The 291-nt window shown below is 66.0% G+C and overlaps 1 protein-coding gene across 1 annotated transcript in view; it reads right to left on the reverse strand.

Annotated features, from left to right (window-relative positions):
* Positions 1-291, reverse strand: part of ISYNA1 (inositol-3-phosphate synthase 1) — a gene marked incomplete at its 3' end in the record, with an annotated part of 916 nt that overhangs the window by 306 nt on the left and 319 nt on the right. Inside the window, 2 exon segments of the mRNA XM_009581272.1 lie at positions 1-14; positions 92-284. The exon segment at positions 1-14 is cut by the window's left edge and continues 38 nt beyond it. Of these exon segments, the coding sequence (XP_009579567.1) occupies positions 1-14; positions 92-284 (207 nt within the window).

The raw sequence follows: 291 nt of genomic DNA on the forward strand, positions 1-291 counted from the left end.
ACCTCCAGGCCTCGCTGCGGGGACACGGGGCGGCTCAGCACTAGCAGGGCGGTGTTGTCACCTCCCCCGGTCCCCTCCCCTGTCCCCTGACCTCGATGGCCCGCAGCAGGTTGTCGGCGGTGTCGTTGAGCCCTGGCACGACATCACAGAAGCGCTCCGTGTTGGCCGTCCAGAGGACGATGACTTTGTCCACCCCGCTGGTCTCCTTGAAGTCCCGGATATCCCTGCGGATCTGCTCCACCTGGGATGCCACCGAGAGGGACACATCAGCACGGTGGCATCCCCTCTGTC

This window comes from Fulmarus glacialis, unplaced genomic scaffold, assembly GCF_000690835.1.
Source record: "Fulmarus glacialis isolate BGI_N327 unplaced genomic scaffold, ASM69083v1 scaffold35477, whole genome shotgun sequence".
Classification (NCBI taxonomy): domain Eukaryota; kingdom Metazoa; phylum Chordata; class Aves; order Procellariiformes; family Procellariidae; genus Fulmarus; species Fulmarus glacialis.